We start from the raw sequence: 17,485 nt of genomic DNA, 5'->3' as shown, positions 1-17,485 counted from the left end.
AGGTCAGTTTTCTTCAGGGACTTCCATTATGGAAAGTTTACATATGGAGCATTTAATTCTGGATAATTAACTTTTTATTTTGAGAGTTATGGAATGATTATATGTCAGTTTTGGCTACACTTGTGGAACATCATCTCACAGTAAAAATTAAATTGCTTTTTTAAAACTACTGTGGTCATCAACTACTTTGTGTTTGTATTTTTAAAAATTTGGTAAGGTAATAAAGTTTATAATAAAAATGACTGCATTTTTTCCTGTATTCATGGGTAAATCAAATACTGTAAATCCTAAAGTTTACAAAAGGACAGTATGTATGCTTGGGAGGTCTGTATGAGGCCTGATAAGGGGGTCTAGCTTCACAGCTGCCCCATGCTGTGAGCTCCCGTTGACTTCAGAAGAAATTCCTTCTGGTGAACAGGACTTTTATCATTTACTCCAGGCCCTTCTCTAGCCATTTCTTTCTCTGCTTTCCCAGGGTGACTGTGTAGAGTGTGAAAGCTTAGAAGTGCAAACTGTAGCTCAGAATGATTCATTGAGCCAGTGGAGCATTGTGAGGGTAGAAACAAATGTGGTTGGCTGCTCAAAACACGAGGAGAAGATTGGATTCAGATTGAAAAGGACATTGTCAAGGTTGAATAGCCCAAGAGTTTACTAAGATTTTTGTGGATTCTTTTATTGGCTATTTGTGAAGCCAATCATTCTTGACTTTATTTTTTATTCTTGTTACTGCTCCAAACATCTTTTCAGAAAATCAATACCAGCAGCTCAACATTTGTGAGCCAACAATAATAGCTCAGTATTCACAGTCCAACTCTCATGCTGGATCCCTGAATAAAAAAGAAAAACAGGAGCAGCTGTCAGCTATTTGATCACTGTGTGCAGACCCTGAGCAGACACCCCTTTACAAAGCAGTGTTTGGAGCTCAGTATTCCTGTCAACACAGGCGTGTCTGCACAGTACTCCCCTTAAACCCTTACCACCCCAAGTCAACAGCAAGGAAAAGGCAACCATACAAAGTTTCCATTTCTAAACTTTTCTTATGCTGAGGGAGCTTAAAGTTTGGATAGAGCTTCTAAAGGGGGAATACATCACCCTGATTGCCCTCTCTACAGCCTGATATGGGTATAAATTCATAGATTTCAATGCCAGCTTCCCATTTGCATTGTCATGTTACTTCATGTAAGCTCAGAGTATATATTGCTATATGTTTTTCCAAGAAGTAAGTTAATATCATGTTCATGTAAAGTCCCTTCAAACTGATGAAATTCAATAGTCAATGTCCCCTTTTGTAGGTTAGTCATAGGTCTTAGAGAGTTGAAATTAAACATTAAAATATATCTTCATCACACACAACCAAAAAAATCCACACCTACATTAAAACCACACCATCTCAACACCAACAAAAAGGGACAATATACTCACACAACAAAACTCGACCACCTTGCCACTTTGCCATTTTAGAAAAACAAAGGACTCCCCACAATTATTGGACTCCCAATAGTTTTTGAATTCCCTGGCAATACCCAGTCTGAGTTTTGCCTGTTACCTCTCTCAGTTCCTGTCATTATCTCAAGTTCCTTGGACAGCACACTGTATGACAAATTTGTCTGCTAGTGCAGACAAATAAAAGGATGGCAATATTTTGTAAAGGGAAAGCTTGACGCTGGCCTGGCAGAAGTGACATGTAGCCTGAGATAAAACCTTGTGGCTCAGGCACTGGTGGTGTGGTTGCAGCTTGTTGGGTACAACTCTGAATTTCCAGAACTGACTCCTGCAGCTGCAGTGGCTCCCTGAATCCCTGGGAGATGAGAACAGATGTTCAGCATGTGGAAAGCACAAGCACACATTGTGGCCCCTTCCAGCTCTTACCTGAGCTGTTGTTCTTTACTTAAAACTATGGCTGTGAAAAAAGCAATTCACAGACAGACTTTATGTTATACCTCACTGGGCCCATAGCATAAGTGTATTGTATATTTGAGCTGTGGTTTTTTAAAATGTATGGTTTATTTGAGTAGGAGGTTTGCTTGGTTAAACCATGTCCCAGCTTCACAGTGAAAGGTTGTACAAGCAACATTATATCACATCTCAGAGACTGTAGCTGCTGCAGGAAAAGGAATTTGTAAACAAAATAGAAAATATTGGAAAGTACTTGAACATAAAGAGATATACAACTTCAGGCTGTAAAGAAGACACTTGACATAGCATTCAAGACTGCAGAAAGTACCTAATTTCCTGAGTCATGTACTTCAAAAGCATTCATTGTCTTCAAAACCAGCTAATCAATACAAAATGTTTCTGCTCAGGCAGGTTAGAATTAACAGATAAAATGAAGCAGATTTAAGTGCAGAAGTAAATCTCTCTTGCATCTGCATCCAATTGGCCTGTGTGTTTTGTAACCACAGTAAGTAGCATCATGGTTCCCAGACACATTTTAGCAACACTGTATTGCTATTATCAGCTTCTATGAGAAGAATATATGGATTTTACTGCTATTGAAAGGTGCTTGGACCTTGAAGTACCTGATTAATTTACAGCAAAAGCACAGCACAAACTTTACTGGTAGCACTAAAGCATATGTTGTAGTTCAGAGTGACTCATTGCACTGATAGACCTTTGAAAGGAATGGAAATAATGCAAGTGGGAGCTCAAAGCAGAAGGAAAATACTGAATTCAGATTGAAAAGGAATTTGTTAAGTTATTTACTGCTGGACCCTATGTATTAAAGACAGAAAGATTGGCTTACTTCTTTTTTATGATTGGTGGCTATAGCTCCCTCCGTATTTCCTACCCTATTCCATTTCAAACAAGACTAACTTTTGGGAAAGGCTTGAGCCTTTGAAAAATCAAACTCCATTTTATTGTCTCTACTTTGAAAACTGTGGCACTGGAGCCCATATTTGCTTTGGAAAAAGGCAAGACAATAACCCTATAAACTCTCCAGTTTCTCAATCCATAAATATGTACAGGAAGAACAGGGCACTGGCCACTCTACGGATGTGCAGGACCTCCTTTGTAGAGCTGGTAGTTACTTGTCCACTTGCCCAGAATGCCCATCTCCAGAGGAAGAGTATTAAAAATGCACCTCTTGACCTCTCTCCTGATGCTGCTAGAAAGGCTGCTAATGAAATCCTCTTTAATATGTCTTTTTATATCATGGACAATATTGAGCTTGATGAAGAAGGTACAAAGCTCCTTAAAGACCTAAGGAAAAATTAGTAGTTGCAGCTGGTCACCTGCTTGACAATTACACCCTATTCAGTCCCCTAAAGCAGTACTCTGAAGAGCTGTGACAGGCCTCAATTATTCTTCATCTTATCCCCACAGGAGTACATGGAAAGTAAAATTCAGTCAGTTATTACAGATTTAGAAGTAAGGAAGTTATAAATCCTATAATAAATCCTAATTTACCAGAAAACAGTCTGAGGCTTAGGTTTTTGCTTTATATGAGTTCTGGGTTTTTTTCCATCCAACATTTTTTTTTACTTGAGGTCAGATGAAAAAGCTAAGTTGGTGATATAAAGTCCAGATATTAGATGTCTGGTTATCTGATTACACAGGAAATCATGTAGCCTAATTTGCTCATCATTAGTTCCATTCTAACCAGTTGGTTTACATAAATCTCTTAACCTGTAGATATCATTGTAAGGAAGAAATAAAGATTTTTCTGAACTAGAATGAAACTAAGCTACAAATTATGGACTGAAAGGTAGATTGGAACTAGTCTTTACAGCTTAACTTCTAGTGAGGAGCCAAACTTTGATGCAAAAGACACTTAATGTATTAGCATAGTGATAACAGTGCAAGGCTGATTTTACATAGAATCTGAGATGGTATTCGTAAATGAACCAAAAGACATTTACAGACTAAATAAAACTGAGTTTATATCATTTTAGTGGTCTCCCAAAAAGTTGCCTGTGAGGAAGGGTGCTGAAAGGACTGCTGAGATTCGCAGAGTAATCTTCATTTGTGTTAATTTAGTGACTTCCAGAACAGGGCTGGAATCTGCCTCTGGGTATTAGAACAGCCTAACTGTGAAAAATATCCACAGTTGAAATGAAAACTAAGACTATCACCAGGAAATTATGTGCATTATTGAAAAACTGTAAGAAATAAAAAGTCAGAAACCTAAATATTTATAAGACCTTTATTTTAAACTGGTTTAATGAAATAAGAAATTGTAATACAGTAAAAAAAAAGTAAAATTATGAAGCCATGCAGTGAAACAATGCAAATAACTCAGTGTAGTCAGAAATTAGGATCCTGTAAATATCTAGAGTTTGTTTCTGAACTACTTGACTAAAAATCAAAGTTGATTTGTTTAAAGACATTAGAATTATTCCTGAGGAAGAAAAACATGTGATAGCAGAATCATGGCTTCTAACCTAGTTCACATCATTTATAACATGGCAATTCACAATACAAAACCCTAGAATAAAGCAAAATAAAACCAAACAAAACAAAACAAGGTATATAATGTGATTGTATGAAAACTATAGTCAATACAATTTCAGAACAAGGTGGTAATTATTTACTGTGAATTACTGAAGGATTTGTACCAGTTATTAATGTAAAAAGAGAATATGAAGGTTTGAAAGAGCACTATGAATAGAAGTCTCTCCATATTTCTAAAACCTCTTCAAAGTCAGAAAGCTTAATAACAGGCTGCATAACCAAATGATGCACCTGTCTGCAGCTGGGATTTGTTTGCCTTCCAGTGCATGGCTGTGTGCATGCAGCATCGTTATTTCAGCTCTGTTTACAAAAGCTTCACTTATCCTTTCAGTGTTTGTTCTAATGAGCTCAGAATTCTCAACTGATTTACAGAAAGATGTCAACAATGGGGAAATAGAAGATTAAACTAGATTCAAGTCTAAAAAAACAGAGAAAAGCAAAAAGATAATAGTACCTCACTGTGTCAGCTGTCCTACCCAGAGCTGGTAGAGTGTGAAATGTGACTTAATAGCTTAAAATATCTCACAAAACAATACTGCCACATGGCACTGCTTCCTCTGTCCCCACTCACATTTTGTTCATTTTGATGAGTTACCTTAGGATGTAAGGCTTATCTTAAGGAATCATATGTACAAGGATCAAACTTACTCAGCCCTTTTAAACACAGCGAGACCAATCACTTGCTGTTGTATTGGCAGTCTGTTAAACTGAATTTGAAACTGGACAATGTTTCAGTAAGAGTGACTGAAATTACATGTGCAAAATTAACAAAGTCTGGTCCCTCACTCCATGACACATATGCATATCACTAACAATGCATTGCTGTGGATGACTTTGGATTACTTGAAATTCACTCCTGTGCAAAAGGAAATCAAAACTATATATACACCACTTAAATGGAATGAAAACCACCATGAGATGAGTCAAGATTGTTAAACAAATCCCTAATTCATTCAAGCAAACTCAAGGATACAACATAAGGTAAAACAGCTGTCCCAATTATACACACAGAGGAAAAAGAAAAGTGTGCAACTATTTGTGTAATAAAATACATGCTGACCAAATATGAAAACTATATCTGCAAAACTATAACTGCTAGAGAATGTTCTTTATACCTGCTATTTATACTCCCTAGGCAACAGCTCTATTTGTGGTCTGCGTTTACTGGTAAAGAATGATACTTATGTAAAACTAGGTTTTACGCTATATAGGAAATACTTGTTTTCAAAGAAATTTGAAAGAAAATTAATCTAGAAATGAACATTCAGTAAGTGCAGAAATACATGATACACCATACAGAAAATGCTGTAGCCCTCATAACTGCTTAGGAAAAAAGACATTATTCCCAATTGCAGATTTGACATTGTGTTAAATTATGTTTAAAAAAATGAAGTTAAACTAAAATCCCAAATTACAGACCATTTTTAAATAGTGATTTAATTAGTTGAAACCAAAAGAAAGGCATAATTAGAATAACATTAATATTTGTACTAATTACTAGCTCTTAATTCTATTTTTTAATTGTCCATAGATGGTAAATGCGAGACCCTTAAAGATACAACATGAAACAACATGAACAAGATACTACAAAACAAACCTCAGACCATTAATTCTTTTAAATTCATTGTTCACTTACACTCAGAAACCAACTTCTGCCACATCAAAATGAAAAAAACAAAGTGGATTCTTTTAGATCTGTGCTTTGATTGTTTCCACATTTAATCTTGTTTCAGAAACATTACTCCAAACACAGTAACACCCTAGCCACAGAGGCAGATCTGAAAGGCTGGATGATTTGGAGGCATCTCAGATACTTGAGTATGTTTCATGAATATGGCAGTGAACTAAAGTCATAATTTTATGAATTATGAATATACTAAGTATCACTTCAGAAAGACAAATACCAAGTAAGCACTGCTGTAATAGTGAAAAATATGGCATGCAGAAATTTCAAGAGAGTTTGTTGCTTTTTAACTAATCATGTAAGCAACTATCTTTGAGGTTAATAAATATCCCTCTTCTACAGATTTGGAAAATGCGGCTGTGCATGTGGTATGTCCCAGGTGAGAAAAAGTTCTGTATCAGATACAGCTGGAGTACAGCAGCAGCAGTCAGGGAAATACCCTACTGGCATGTATCTGATCAAGGCAATAACCCTCTCCTGAGAAAGGGGACTGCTGTGACTAAAGTCACTTGGTAAAACTATTGGTATTAATGAGGATTTACTGGTGACTTCAGTGAGGCCAGGAATTCATTCAATAAAACTGTACTAATGCAAATTGTACTATATACTGAAGTTACCATAGGAGTCTAAAATGCTCATGAAGCAACAAGCTACACAGCAGAGCTTGAATGTACTTTATATAATGAGATTATCACAAGGAACTGTAAATCCTGATTTAGGAGCACAAGTACAAGTTTGCCTTTCAGAGTAAACAAGCTATGATAAAAATATCTTTTAAAAACTTCAGCTACCTTTCCTATATCTTCCTAGAGTAAATTAGCATGATGATACCATCATCCGTTCCTAAGCAATAGTATAATATATATGTTAAATAATAATACTTCTAGAGTATGTGACATCAAAGTTTGCATCTTTAGTATCTTCTACAAAAATAACTGAACTTTATCCCAAAACAATTATTCAGCTGTCTCACTGACGAATCTTTACTTGTAAAATCCAAAGAACCATCAAGAAAATAATCAAGCCCTCTTAAAAACTAAACAGCAAAATATTCAACAAAATGCAAACGAAACAAACAGCAATGCTGCTTTGCAGCAACTGTCACAACTCTCCACAATCATATTCTCTCCAAACTAAAACTTGCTATAAAACCTTGTTTACTTTGATTTTATCCCTTAGAAACAATATGACCAGAACAAAACAAAGACCCTTCTTTGCAATTTTTTCTGCTTTCATCTCATATAACAACTGGTGAATGCACCAGTGCACTGCCTCTTGGAAGTGCCCAACACACACAGTGTTTATTAGAGGAACTCCTCTCAGCACCTTAAGAGGCAGTGTAAATTTCAGACTCCTCTGTACCACTACAGGTTTGAAGAAGAATCTGATTCCTTGCAGGGAGACACCATCACAAACCCAACACTAAAGGTGCTGTACGTTTAGGGTTCTGCTGAATCATTGTTTTCCAAGACCTCCAGTGGCAAGGAGTCACCCAAACTACCCCCTGAATCAACGGTGAAGTTCTGGCTTTTTAATGTTCTATGAGCATTCATGAACTTCTGGAGGTACTTGGAGGTATATAGCCAGTGGTGCTTCAAGACATCCTCCATCTCATAGACTTTGGACTGCCTGGCATTCATTTTTCGGAACCTCCTAAACAATTTGTTTCCAGACTCATTTCCTTCGCTTGCCCAGGCCCCGATAGACCCATCTCTTTCAATGATTTCAGGAACATGGGCAAGTGTTTTGTGGAAATAATTTGTAATCTTGCCCTCATATCTGTACTTGAACTTTGTAGATAAGAGTTCTGCGAAACGCTGTGAATTGTAGCTATACTGGCACAGCAGTTCTGGGCACTCCTTGGCAGGGCATGAGGATCGCCACACTGGCTTCATCTTCAGATAAAGGTCCATTAGTTCTTTCAGGGCTTCATGCCTTTCCTCACACTTTATTAATTCACATACTGCCTCTACAGTCTCTTTGGACATGAGCTTTCTAGCAAAATTCCCACTCATCTTCAACATAGGCTTCAAGTTCATCTTCTTCCTGAGGTGTTTGTCAAGAGCCAACTGCCACCTCTTCCTCTCCTCTTTAGACACATCAGGATTCTTGTAGAGTTCACCAATCTCCATCTGGAAAATCCTGTAGAACTCTGTTGCATTGCCAATGTCACAGTGCAATGCATCTATGGAGGGAACAGTCTCAATAAAAGGTTTGGCTGAAACACCCTTCACTCTGTCACGGAGCTCATCAACAGACTCGTGATATGGGTTGGACCTCCATATTTCATATCGCTCCAGATTTTCAGCATGGCTCCTGGTTATGGAGTGGAAGACCAGATTCTGGGATGCCTCCGAGCGGGTTGCATCACACAGGGTACAAATGTAAGTGGAACCTGAGGCCTCCAGCCCTTCCACTTCCCGCACGAGTTTCTCATCATAGCCTGTACCTCTAAAGACAAATCTAAATGTTCTCAGGATGCCTCCCATTTCAAGCAGCAGTTCACTGTTTTTCATAGCCTCTCTTTCTGCTATGAGGGGGCTCAGGATTGCTGTCAGAGTTTCATGATCTGATTCATCAGCCAGCATAAGGCACAAGGGCTTACAGCACAACTCTGAATTGGGCTTTACTTCCTCAAAGATCCTCTTGGTTTCATTCCCATGCGCTACAGAAATGTTCATGATTGTGAAGGAAAAGCGAACAGCCTTCTCTGGGACAGCAGGCCCACTTCCATGCTTCTCACTGACATCTCCCATTCCGTCACAGGACTCTTTTACCACCACAGTGAAGGGGCCATTCAAATAGTCATCCAGGTTTTTTGCTTTCATGCCTTCCAAGATCTCCTCCTCCATGTCTTTTAAGGCACAAACCAGGGCTGCATCATATCGGAATCTCTTTGCAATTGTGTCCACTGGGTAATCATCAATTGAGAGTGGCAGTCCTGATAGTCCATCTATAATTCCCACTTCTGTGTTAGTGGATACATTTTTCAGGGGAGGTTTCCACTCAAATGGGTGATAACCTGGCAGGAGGGCTTTCTCAGCAGTGCGAAGAGCATGCAAAGGCTGGAAGATCTGTCTCCCAGAGACAGCTTTGACTGTTCTATACATTTTATGATACTGACTACAGCTGAGAAACGTGTTGATTCGGATGGCCAGACAGACTGCAGGATGAAGTCCAGATCCCCTCCCTTGCATTATAGCCTCCAGTTCATCTGCTTGTTTGTGTTCATTTTTTGCTCTCAAAGCTAGCAGGAACAAAGTCATGCACACAGCCTTTATATCACCACCCTCTTCTTTCTCAGCAAAAGCCTTGACTTGACGTTTCAGTTCCCTCAGACGATGTTTCTGAGCTCTCCTCGTCAAAGACAGGAGGTGCTGCCTCGGTCGGCCACCTTTATTTATGTAGCTGTAGAGCTCTCTATCTTTCATCTCCTTGTGGCCGGAGAGGTGTTGGCCGTATTTTCCATGCAAGATCTCTTCATCACATTCCTTTACAGGGCATCTTATACTCAAGTTATCAAGGATGCTCAGGAAGGATTTCACTGGGGTAACCAGATCAGTAGGAAAGCAAGGATACCAGCAGGAGGGGCAATAGCTGCCCATAACCTTGATACATTTAAGGATGCAGGTTCTGCAAAACAAATGTCTGCATGTTGTTTCCAGTGGATCTGCCAAAATATGATCACAAATCTGGCAAGAGATGGATTTAATGAAATCTACTGGGTAATCAATTGCAAGCAGCTTGGTGCTGAGATGTATATCCTTGCAATTGACAATCTCTTTCATTAAATTTTTGTTGTTTATCTGTGCTTGGTTCTTCGCACCTCTGTTTAGCCGAGCGCGTTCCCCAGTGGTTTTGACACGTTTGCCACGTTGTACGCTTGGGGGCTGTTTTTTTCTCTTGACTCCTAGTCTGGTAGTATGGCACACATCACAGTTTGGGGAATGGGGTTGCCACTCCATTGTGCTGTTCCTAGGAAAATATACTTCACATGGAGTATTACTGAACTTTCTTTGTATAATACTCCAACAGTTGTGACAAAATCGAGTGGGATGGATAGTATCGACATCCCCTCGCACGTCAATCTTGAAAACCTTAGCAATAAGATCTGGCCAAGAGGTTGCTGTTTTTTCTTTCTTTCTCAGAAGCCACAGAGTTTCATCATCCACTGGCCCATGCACTGGGTAAGTTCTCTTGTAACAATCAGTTTTAAATGAAACTCCACAGATGCGGCAGAGTTGCTCCAGATTTTTCTTATGATCTCCATTGTCTTGTATTTTCATGGCATGGGCTTCTTCCTCAAGTCCCTGCCTATTGCCCGTTAACTCCATCTTTTCTCCTCTTGGCACTGCTTCATCTTTACGCAGGATGAATTCTTTGTTTGAAGAAACAGCCTCTTCTGCCTGCTCTTTGTTTATGTGCTGGCTGTCATCAGAGGGTGTTTTTTCAAATGATCGCAATTTGAAGAGCTTGAATTTCCATTCAGAAAATTTTGTATATGTGTGCTGAAGTTCTTCAGGTAGGTCCATTTGTGATGCTACTGATGTCTGCAACCTCACAGAAACCAGATCACCTGAGAAACAGAAAGATGTTTGCTTATTTTCCAAAAAATAATGCCATGATTTTTAATAGAACAGTTCTAATCACTTTATCTAAGAAATACTTTGAAAGTCATTACTCATCCAAGACAACTTCTGAACAGACAGGCCCAGAAAAAGCTGTCCACTTAATGTATGAGATGAGTTCCTAAATTTATTTTGACTTTGATCCTGAAGCATCACGTCTATTTGATCACCTTTGCACCTTACATTAAGCCATTAGTCATCCTATAGTAAACATCCAAATCTGCCCCTTCCTTCTTTTGCATGATGGGGCTTACCATGAGTAAAGGTACTATAGACAACAGCATTACATTCTGAAAGTCAGTGATTTTTTTAATGTGAAACTGAACTCAATTGTTGTCTGAAGTGTAGAATTTTGTGTGTTTGTGCTATGTTATCTAAACCAGCAAACCTATGGCTCTCATGTTACTTGTTAGTTCTGAATCTGGTCAGAAGTGTTTCACAGGTAGCATTCCACATGGGCAGAGCAGCACATAGCACTCAATCCCAGTGTAGATTTTATTCAGGCCTCAGTTTTGTAAGGTACTTTAGCATGTGCCTAATGAGTATGAGTAGCTCCATTAAAGCAGGAGGAGTGTGTCCTCTGTTGATGCACAGCACTACAGTTCCCTGAACACCAAAGGGAATACAGCAATACACACTGGCTTCAGATTTGATCGTGAGAGCATGTTTATACAATGTACATTGGTTGTTCATTTAAGTACCTTGCTGAGATCTCTCTGTAAAGATTACTGGTACTGGAAATTTGAAAATGTCTGTGTCAATTTGACCCTAATTTTAGCTTTCATAGAGGTGCAGCCAAAAGTAATATCAATGTCGTTTCCCTGGAAATACAGTGTGTATAAATATAAATACAAGACTTTCACCTCAAACACAGAAACTTTTTGCTGCAGCATCAGACCCAGAAAATAAAATTGTATAGAAACAACAAGAGTGACTAACCTATTTTTCATTACCTGGCTATGCACAAGGTAAACAAACAGTATAGAGAAAATTCAGTTATGTTTTCTGACTTATTTTGGTTTTACTGCTCTGGCTGGTGTGAGTAATAAAAATTAGAAAGACTGTACCTTAAAACAATACACTAGAACTAGAAATTACATAGCTTTTCTGATTTATTTTACTGATTTTATCATCACTTAGTAATCCACATAACTTGCTAGAAATCTCAGTTTGGTGTCTTCTCAGAAGGTGTCCTTCATTAGGTAATACATGCAAGTCGTGGTCCAAAGTGATGATGCCCAGGGTTTCTGAGATTATTTCATCTATAACCTTTCAATAAAGCATCATTTCAGTACAGCCCTTCAGAGTCTGTTGGGAAAGGACTGCAGGCATTAATGAAGTTCCACATCCAGAATGACATACCAGTCTGATTAGCCCTTTCCTTGAGAGCTGAGTTTTACTTTAAAATCATCCATTAGGCTTGGCAACTAAAATTTAGGTTTGTTTTCTTCCCAGCTTCTCTTCACTCCATCCCACTGAGAACAAGCTGCCCATAACAATGTCCCCATCTGCCCACATTGCTCCGTCCAGCTGCCTGTACTCCTAAATATCTCTGTCTGCACTGCAGTCCCCTGCTGTCCATTGCTGATCCAGCCTGGCAATGAGTGTGCTTGTATTCTGCTGTTCACAGATCTGTGAGGTGCAGCTGTGCACAGATGTATTCAGAGCATTACTACTGTCTCACTTTCTTGTCTGAATCTAGTGACAGACTTGGTGAAATTTATGCTCTGAGTAACCCATTTCCCCTGAATAGTTCTGTGTTCCTACCACCTGCAGAGTAATTGAATACCTAGGTGCCCTATACTGCCCACAGATCCTTCTCTTCTACATAACACCCTATGCAATTTTCTGTAATTTTTACCGTCACCAGCAGTACCTTCAGAATCTCTTAACCCATGTGTAATGCCTCTTCAGAATGATATCAAAGTAATTGTAAAAAAAAGCCAGCACAGAGTATATTTAATGCAAAATACTTAATACTTTCTCTGCTCTTCTGACCCTTTGAGTAAGTGCCACTCATCTCCAAGGCCATGACCTGACTCTTGCTACTAATCAGCAGCTCAAATGAATCAGACAGGGTTTACCCACGCTAAAGGAAAGTTCAAGCAGTTTTTTCTTTTCCTCTTTCATTGAACATGTCCTGGAAGGAATGAATGAAAAAGATGCCCTCTCAGGTTACCAGACCTTCACCTTCTGCAGTAGTTAATTGTTGCCAACAGGCTACTCATCAAATGCTTTTGAATCATCTAGCTCCCAGGCAATGGAGATTACAGCAGCTCTCTTGGGAGAGCAAGAAATATTCCCAGTGCTACGACTATTTCCTGCTACTCATGCAAAATGTGCCTGTGTTCTGTTATTCTAGTTGGGGGTCATGCTGAACAATCTTTTTTCACCTTGCCTACCTCTCTCAGATTCTTATAGAAGGAACCCCAGGCATGAATCTCCATGGTTATTTAATCACCTCAAAGAGCTGTGTTCAGTATCGCCTCTTTTTCTCTTGAAAAGGGAAAAGAAATCCTCTTTTTCCCCAGATCACAGTATTTCATTCACTTCTGAAGACAAGCAAGATTGCAATACTTTTTTTTCACATCAGGGAAGTCTTTGCTTTATAAAAAGGCTCACAAAAATGAGCAGAACAACCTCTAAAGTGAGAAAGCAGATATAAAACCATTGACCTGCCCATAACCCAGGACAAGGAACCAACACTGGGATGTCCTACAAGCACCTGGGATGCTGTCATTATTACTGCTAGCCTACCTTCAGCTCGCTGGCAGTTTGTAGAGCTGCTGCTATGTCTGCCCAGTTGGTTCCAAATGTCAAGTTTGTTTGCTGTCTCTCATGCATGCTCTCACTCTTTCTGTGTTCCCTCTGCTTTTTAAAGACACTGCAGTGCTGTTTATCTCACTTATCCCTCTCCCTCTGAGTTCCCCATACAACACTGGTGCTAACCACAGTTTATTTGAACTGAACACAATACAGAACTCTCAAATCCAGGTGGCACCTGGCAATTTATGAGGCTTAACCACAAAATTCATATAAACAAGGTCGTCTTGCGTGAGACTCCTGGGCTCTGAGATAAGTATGCAGGCTCTCTCTGAGGAGCACCTGCACTGTTTTTTAACACAAAGTTTGCCTTTAGCTTTCTTCTTTGTAGTTTCATAACTGGTTTCTTCACTGTTAACTCTCTGAGAGGAGAACCTAGTCTTGGTCACACTGGTGTTCCATGTCAAAGCTATTTCACTGAAGGCCAATGTCTCTTCCCCAGCCACACTTCTGCAGTTTGGGTGAATGACAACAGGGATCACAAAAGGTCCATGCTTCTGATGCCAGTATTTAATTTTCACAGATATTACCTCTTTAGTAATATGTATCTGGGGTCTTGAAGGCCCTGGGCAGGCAGGACAAATCAACAATATAGAAGTTAGTTACATACTTATTGACTAACTGGTAGGTACTACACCAGGTATGAGCCAGAGGCGACCACAAACAGTGGCCAGTAGAATCTTTTATCTGAAAGCCCAAGAAGAAAACCCATGTTTAGTCTCCACAAAGCAACTATCTCAAAAACTGACTCAAAGTGGAAAGATGCTGTCATATAAGAGCACCCTGACAATTTTCAGTCTCCACACACAACATTGTGCAAAAATTCTAGTGATCCATCAAGTCCTTTCAATTGTGAACATAACTTCACACTCCAGAAGTAGAAATTTGCAATAGCAGAAAAACTACATAAACACCCAGGCATGTCACTTTTTTCCAGAGACTTTGTGATACTGCAGGACTCAAAATCCATTTCTGACTTGCACACTTTTCCCTGAGAAGGTGGCTGAGGGAGGCCACTATGCTTACATTGCAGCTCAGGATCTCCCAATTAATGCACCTCTTACCTGGCAGCATCTGATGTCAGCCAGAAGAAAAATCAGCAAAAGTAGTAGTACTTGGTATTTGCTATAGCTAAAATAGGTGAGAGGACTCACACTCCTTTATCTACTCTGATCTTACAATGCTTTCAGTTCTTAGAATCATAGAAGCCTCTAGACTGGAAAAGGCTCTTAAGATCATCAGGTCTAACCACAAACCTTGCCACCACTAAATCTTTGCCGTGACACATCTGCATGTCTTCCAAATATCCCCTTGGAATGGTGACTCAACAACTTCTGTGGCCAGCCTGTTCCATTACTCTTCAATCCTTCTGGTGGAGAAATTTTTCCTAATATCCAATCTAAACCTCTCCTTGTGCAACTTAAGGCCATTTCCTCTTGTCCTATCACTTATTACTTGGGAAATAGCCTGACCCCATCTTGGTACAGTGTCCTTGAAAGGAAGACAGTTGTGGAGAGCAATAAGGTCTCCCCTGAGCCACCTTTTCTCTAGGCTAAACAACTCCAGCTGCACCAGCTGGTCCTCATAAGACCTGTTCTCTAGACCTTTCACCAGTCTCATTGCCCCAGCACTTCAATGTCTTTCTTGTAGTGAGAAGTCCAAAACCGAACACAGGATTCAAGGTGCGGCCTCACCAGTGCCCAGTACAGAGGCCACCTGGGCACTGCTGGCTCACTTTGAGCTGTCAACCAGCACCTCCAGGTGTTTTTCTATCCATCCTGACTCAAGCTATTCTTGTTAGCTGATGTCTCAGAGCACTGGTTGGTCCTGAGTCTTTGTGCTGCACGAGAGGCTAACAGCACCTGTAAACCACGGTAAAGATTCATGCCAAAGCAGTAATGTATGGAGAAAGGAAACAAAGTACTTATGGAATATGCAATGCATGGAAAAGTAAAAGGGTTTAGAGACAAATATTGATATTCTTGCTCAGATTCTGACACACACAAAACCATGAAATAAATCCCAGTCAGAAACATCTGAATGGAAGTGTCAGGATAAAGTAGAACAGAAGCTCTAGAAGTCATTCCAGGCCAAGGCAGTGTGAAACAAGAATGTCATGGCTGAGGCATTTCTAGACATCTGAGAACATTACATGGGTAGGGCCTGAGCTCACTACTCTGCTGTTTTGCAGAACTTCCTAACAACCCACCTATTTTTATTATTTCCTCCCTAGAACTTGGAGAGACCTTTTCAAAAAAAAAAAATCATGTCGAGCTGCAGTGTCAGATATCAATCAAAATCACTCTCTGCAGTCACAGACTGATTTCCTCTCTTATCTTGAAATGGCAGGCACAGTTCCCTGACAATATGCATTGTTAGGATTGAGGAGTTTGAGGCTCTTTGAGAAGTTTAGCAGATCTCTCCCTCTGGGGTGTTTATTCAAAACTTCACCCGGGTAGCTGGCTGCCTGTCCCGTTCCCCCCAGGAGCCTGAGTTCCTGTGCAAAACCACACTGTACAGGCATCAACTTCCTTATCAAAGGAGCTATATGAGCATACATAAGCCTAGTCAAGTGCTTTTCTTCCAAGTACACAGGAAATCACCTTGGAAAAATACTGACTCAAAGGGATACAGCAGGCAGCTAAAGGTTTTAATTGATCTCAAATTGCTACAGCTTTGAGTGTGTTTTGTGTCCGTAAAAGCACAATTGCTGAACAGTTTGAGATGCACAGATCCAGTACTGGAAAATGTTTTACCTGTGCAGCTGGCACCACCAAGTGGAGAAAAGCATTTTTGCATTCATTTCTGTTACGGCATGGACATTAATATGTGATAATGGGCCTAAGCCTTACAGATTTGGAAACCCTTCTGACTAAAAGAATTCATTTATTCTTGGAACAAAAACTCCAGATAAGTTGCTCCAGATAATTCCTGAATTCTCAGTTAAAATAGGTTGGACATCAGTGCCCTTGACACCTTGCAGATTACAAAAACTAACATTTTTCTAATATACAAAACCCCGCTATCTAAGGATATCTGTTTTACAAAGCCATGCAATGGCTGAATTTCCTTGTTTTACAGCTCATGAAAGCAGCATACAGTATGTTCACTTGGCAGGAGAAAAAGGGTAGCTCTGAAATTCGGCCAGCTCCAGGAGCAGGTCCACAATGTTTCAACTTATTTATGTATGTTAATGTTATTTCTTTATTGTGATACTTTGGAGCTCCATCTGATGGCCCAGCTATTTCTCTCTCCTAACTCTTTAGCTTCCTGGCAGGTCCTAACAAAAAATGTAAGTATGTTTTGGACACAACCAGTGCTCAGAGGTGTGCATTTGGGTCTGGCATGGCCTTGGCTCCAGGAGCAGCGCCCTGCAGAAGGAGGCAGGCGCTCTAGCCATGGAACAATCTCCCGATTTCCAGTTCCCAGGGAGCATCATGCCTTGCAGACAGAAACACCGAAAATCACTGGAAAACTGTGGACCTCAGCAACTCCCTCCCTCCCCAGCTTACATCCCCGGAAACAATGGGAACAGTTTGTTGGATTTAAATGTGTCTTAATCAGAGATTCTTGCCGAGAAAACTCCCTAATGCAGCCAACCAAATTCCTTTCGTTCGTTCGTAAGGAAATGAAGCTGTGTTCACACTGTCCCGGTATTTCCCTTCCTTAAAATTCCGCTGTCCAAGCCGCCGGGAGAGGTTTCGCTCTGCGCTCTTCCAGGGGGAGGCAGAGCACCCGGCCCCGGTGCCTGCAGGAGTCCCCACGGGACCGCTGAGCGGGGCTAGGAAATTGTGTCTAATAAGCATTTGGTTAATTGTTTCTAGTAAACATTTGGTTTCCACTGAGAAGCGGCTTTTTGGCGACTCCCAAGGCGCTAGCATGCACACCACCATCGCCA

General features: G+C 40.1%; 1 protein-coding gene across 1 annotated transcript; it reads right to left on the bottom strand.

The window, feature by feature from the left end:
• Nucleotides 1–7,575: 7,575 nt before the first annotated feature.
• RAG1 (recombination activating 1) lies at nucleotides 7,576–17,480 on the bottom strand. The gene is made up of 2 exons (XM_063399129.1): nucleotides 17,234–17,480; nucleotides 7,576–10,712 (listed from the first exon to the last, which is right to left on the bottom strand). The coding sequence occupies exons 1-2, from the start codon at nucleotides 17,478–17,480 to the stop codon at nucleotides 7,576–7,578; spliced, it is 3,384 nt and encodes a 1,127-aa protein (XP_063255199.1).
• Nucleotides 17,481–17,485: the final 5 nt, after the last annotated feature.

This window comes from Prinia subflava, chromosome 5 (genome assembly GCF_021018805.1).
Source record: "Prinia subflava isolate CZ2003 ecotype Zambia chromosome 5, Cam_Psub_1.2, whole genome shotgun sequence".
NCBI lineage: Eukaryota > Metazoa > Chordata > Aves > Passeriformes > Cisticolidae > Prinia > Prinia subflava.
Note: the sequence above shows the minus strand (reverse complement) of the source record. Positions and strands in the feature narration are given on the sequence as shown.

Bases quoted from the DNA above. Each gene is read 5' to 3' on its own strand.
- RAG1 (XM_063399129.1), bottom strand. From the start codon at position 17,480: ATGGTGGTGTGCATGCTAGCGCCTTGGGAGTCGCCAAAAAGCCGCTTC. The intron at 10,713-17,233 runs GTGTGAACACAG...TCTGTTTCTCAG, and splicing joins GGAAGGGAAATACCGGGACA to GTGATCTGGTTTCTGTGAGG.